The sequence below is a fragment of the Camelina sativa genome, chromosome 1 (genome assembly GCF_000633955.1).
Source record: "Camelina sativa cultivar DH55 chromosome 1, Cs, whole genome shotgun sequence".
In the NCBI taxonomy this organism is placed as follows: Eukaryota; Viridiplantae; Streptophyta; class Magnoliopsida; order Brassicales; family Brassicaceae; genus Camelina; species Camelina sativa.
Window position 1 is genome coordinate 21,363,542 of NC_025685.1, and position 3,066 is coordinate 21,366,607.

General features: G+C 38.2%; 1 protein-coding gene across 1 annotated transcript; it reads right to left on the minus strand.

Annotated features, from left to right (window-relative positions):
- On the minus strand, nt 231–2,548 carry LOC104700549 (splicing factor 3B subunit 4). The gene is made up of 9 exons (XM_010416077.2): nt 2,379–2,548; nt 2,227–2,275; nt 2,042–2,130; nt 1,887–1,943; nt 1,736–1,798; nt 1,573–1,638; nt 1,382–1,468; nt 1,154–1,247; nt 231–1,057 (listed from the first exon to the last, which is right to left on the minus strand). The coding sequence occupies exons 1-9, from the start codon at nt 2,481–2,483 to the stop codon at nt 576–578; spliced, it is 1,092 nt and encodes a 363-aa protein (XP_010414379.1). The 5' UTR covers nt 2,484–2,548; the 3' UTR covers nt 231–575.

Consider the following 3,066-nt stretch of genomic DNA (forward strand, 5'->3'; position numbering starts at 1 on the left):
GTGTTTTCAGGGTTTTTCTAAAAAACTGAAGCTGAATCATCATCACAGAATCTGATTCTCGAGATGAATCAGTCAGAAATCAGAATGGTCAGAAAGAGCATTGGAGTTTGGATGCAGTAAGAAGTGAAAGGAGAAATGGGTCCATAACTTGAACATCAAGCCACATCTGTTCCCATCACTGATCACTCCCTGTCTTCTTTTTTTTGTTTAGAGTAAAAAGCAACCTCCAAGGTCAGAAGCAAGAATTATTGAGTTTTTACAGCAAAGTTTTGGTAAAATATTAAAGCACACGGCATCAGAGATTCTGAAACACAAAACAAGAACATCACTACAAACCAGACATTGACACTAAGTTCTACGCTCTCTCTCTCTTATCTCTAAACCGAAGATAAGAGATTCTCTGCAGACAAGTCAATATAGAATATTTTGTTTTCTCTCTCCCTCTCTGTCTCTCTCTCACAGAGGTTTCATTGAATCTAAAAGGGAAGTGAGAAAATCCTTGGTGTGATTACTTGTCATGAAAGAAATGGTTTACAAATAGTCGATTTGGTCCAAGACTGAAGAGATGATTATGATCAACCTTGGTGTGGTGGGGGTGGAGCCATAGACATGTGATGGTGTTGGTAAGGTGGTGGTGGTTGTTGTTGAGGTGGTCCACCTTGCTGCTGCATGTGTTGTGGCGGCCAGCCTCCATGTTGGTGCATTCCCATGGCTTGAGGTGGTGGCGGCGGCCTTGGGCCACCAAAACCTTGTTGATGGTTTAGAAACTGAGGTGGTGGCGGCGGCATACCCTGAGGTGGACGGAATTGCATGGGTGGTGGGATCATGCCGTGTTGTTGTGGCTGAGATGGCCAGGATAGTGGCTGAGTTTGATATACTTGTGGAGGTGGTGGTGGTGGTGGACGCGCGGCTGTTACCGGGATAGGTTGCATGCCGCCATTGGCAAACGGACGTGGTAGACCATTAACTTGAGGAGCATTGGATGGGGGGCCAGTTGCAAATAGCGTATGGGGTCTGCTTTTTTGGGCAGTTGGATTCGTGGCAGCCAAAAGCCTCTCTGCATTTCCCAAAAGTAATGCGTTGTGTTGAAAATGATGGAGAGAAGAAACTGAATCCAAAAATTAAGACAAGAGAAGAGTATAAAGAGCCTAACCTGCTGGAGTACCATGGCGCTCTCCTTTGGTGTCTTTCTTGTATGCGTAAGAGACTGTAATTTGACGATTACACAGATATTGTCCAGTCATTGCCTGCAACAGTCAGACAAAGATCAGAGAAATATACAACCATCCGATTAGGTGAACAGAGATGCTATGTATGTAAAATATATTGGAATCAAGCAAGTATCATAGAACTGAGAGTTATAAAAGAAGTAGATAATTACCTCAATAGCAGCATCAGATGCCTCAAAGGAGTCATAGCTGATGAAACCAAAACCTCGTGAGTTTCCAGTATCGGGATCTCTCATTATCTGAAATGAAAAGGTACAACATAAGAGTCTAAATCGCAAGACCATTCTTTTCCGCAGTGGAATAATGATGCCTTAAAGAAATCTAATGAAATTGAAAACAATACCTTAGGATTAGAAGCAATTACACCAAATGCACTGAAAGTATCATACAACTGCTTCTCATCCACATCCTATAAAACAAAACAAAACCTGGTCAGCTACGACTACGAGAATAAGTTACATCTGTAGAGTAACTAAAATCAGAGTGAACCCCGCGAAGATACTTACAGGGTCAAGGTTCCCAATGAAAAGGTTAGCACCAACATCCAAGCTTTTCTTATCTTGAGATGCCTAATACAATCAGTTTAATCAGCAAACAAAATGTTTAGCAAGTAATAACAGATAAACTAAACAAGTCTTTGCATCTAAACTCACAAACCTTGTTAACACGTATAGGCTTCCCGTAAAGCTTAATCATGTTAAGAACCTTAATCGCCTACACAAAAACATCGAACTTTTGTTAAACATAGCACTCAAAAACAAAAACAAAAATCTAAAAGATCCTCACAGTAAGGGAAAAGAGAAACAACTTACATAGTCAGCATCTTCCTCACTACGGTACTCAATGAATCCATAGTTCTGATGAAGATTTGTCACTCTATCTTTTGGAACATAGACGTTAACTGATACAATCCATAAACCCAGAGAAAAGCTAATGTCACAATTTGTACTAAGTTCCCTAACCAAAAAAACCCTAAGAGATATTGATATGAACTTACCAACGGGTCCGGCTTGAACGAACAATTCCCAAAGCAATTCTTCAGAAAGCTGACATTTCAAAAGAGGGATCAATTTCACCGAATCGTCAACTAAAATCACAGAGGAAGATGAGAAAACACGAAACCTAGAAGTTAAAAAAGAGGAATCTTACCTGAGCATCGAGATTCCCGACGTAAACAGTGGCGTCTTGGTTCCTCTCGGCGGAGTGTTGGCCGAGAAGATTAGCTCCAACACCAGGAGCGATTCGAGTCGTCATCTCTCTCTCTTCTTCTTCTTCTTCTTACTCCGTCGCCGATTGAGAAATCTGAGATTTTTGCAGCGTTTTAGAACGAACAGTGAAGAAAGAGGTTTATTTAGGAGTGGTACCGTCCCTAATGGGCCTATATACCCATTAAGCCTTTTCTTTTAGATCCACTAAGCTCTTTAGCACCTTTTTTTTAGTTCTTTACAAATCATTTTGGTTTTTTTTTTTTTGCAAGAGGAAAAACAAAATACTCTTTCTCAAATTGAATCCGTAACTATTATTTCGATCTATCAATCTCTACAATTTGCAGGAGAAAAAAAAAAGAAAACAAAAAAAAAAAATTCTAGCATATAGAAGAATTACATACTCCAGCAAAAATGTTGTAGAAAATGTGTAAATTATAAAAAAACTTGAGTTTGATGATTTTTTTTTAAAATTAAAATTAAGATAAAGCATGAAAATCATTCAAATGTTAGTGGTAAATGGTAATAGAGTGAATTATTTTCTTTTAACAATTAAGTTTTTTTTTTTTTTTTTTTTTTTTTTTTTTTTTTTTTTTTTTTTTTTTTTTTTTTTTTTTTTTTTTTTTTTTTTT

Bases quoted from the DNA above. Each gene is read 5' to 3' on its own strand.
- LOC104700549 (XM_010416077.2), bottom strand. From the start codon at position 2,483: ATGACGACTCGAATCGCTCCTGGTGTTGGAGCTAATCTTCTCGGCCAA. The intron at 1,469-1,572 runs GTATTGTTTTCA...TTTTCATTTCAG, and splicing joins TAATTGCTTCTAATCCTAAG to ATAATGAGAGATCCCGATAC. The intron at 1,058-1,153 runs GTTAGGCTCTTT...TGGGAAATGCAG, and splicing joins GCGCCATGGTACTCCAGCAG to AGAGGCTTTTGGCTGCCACG.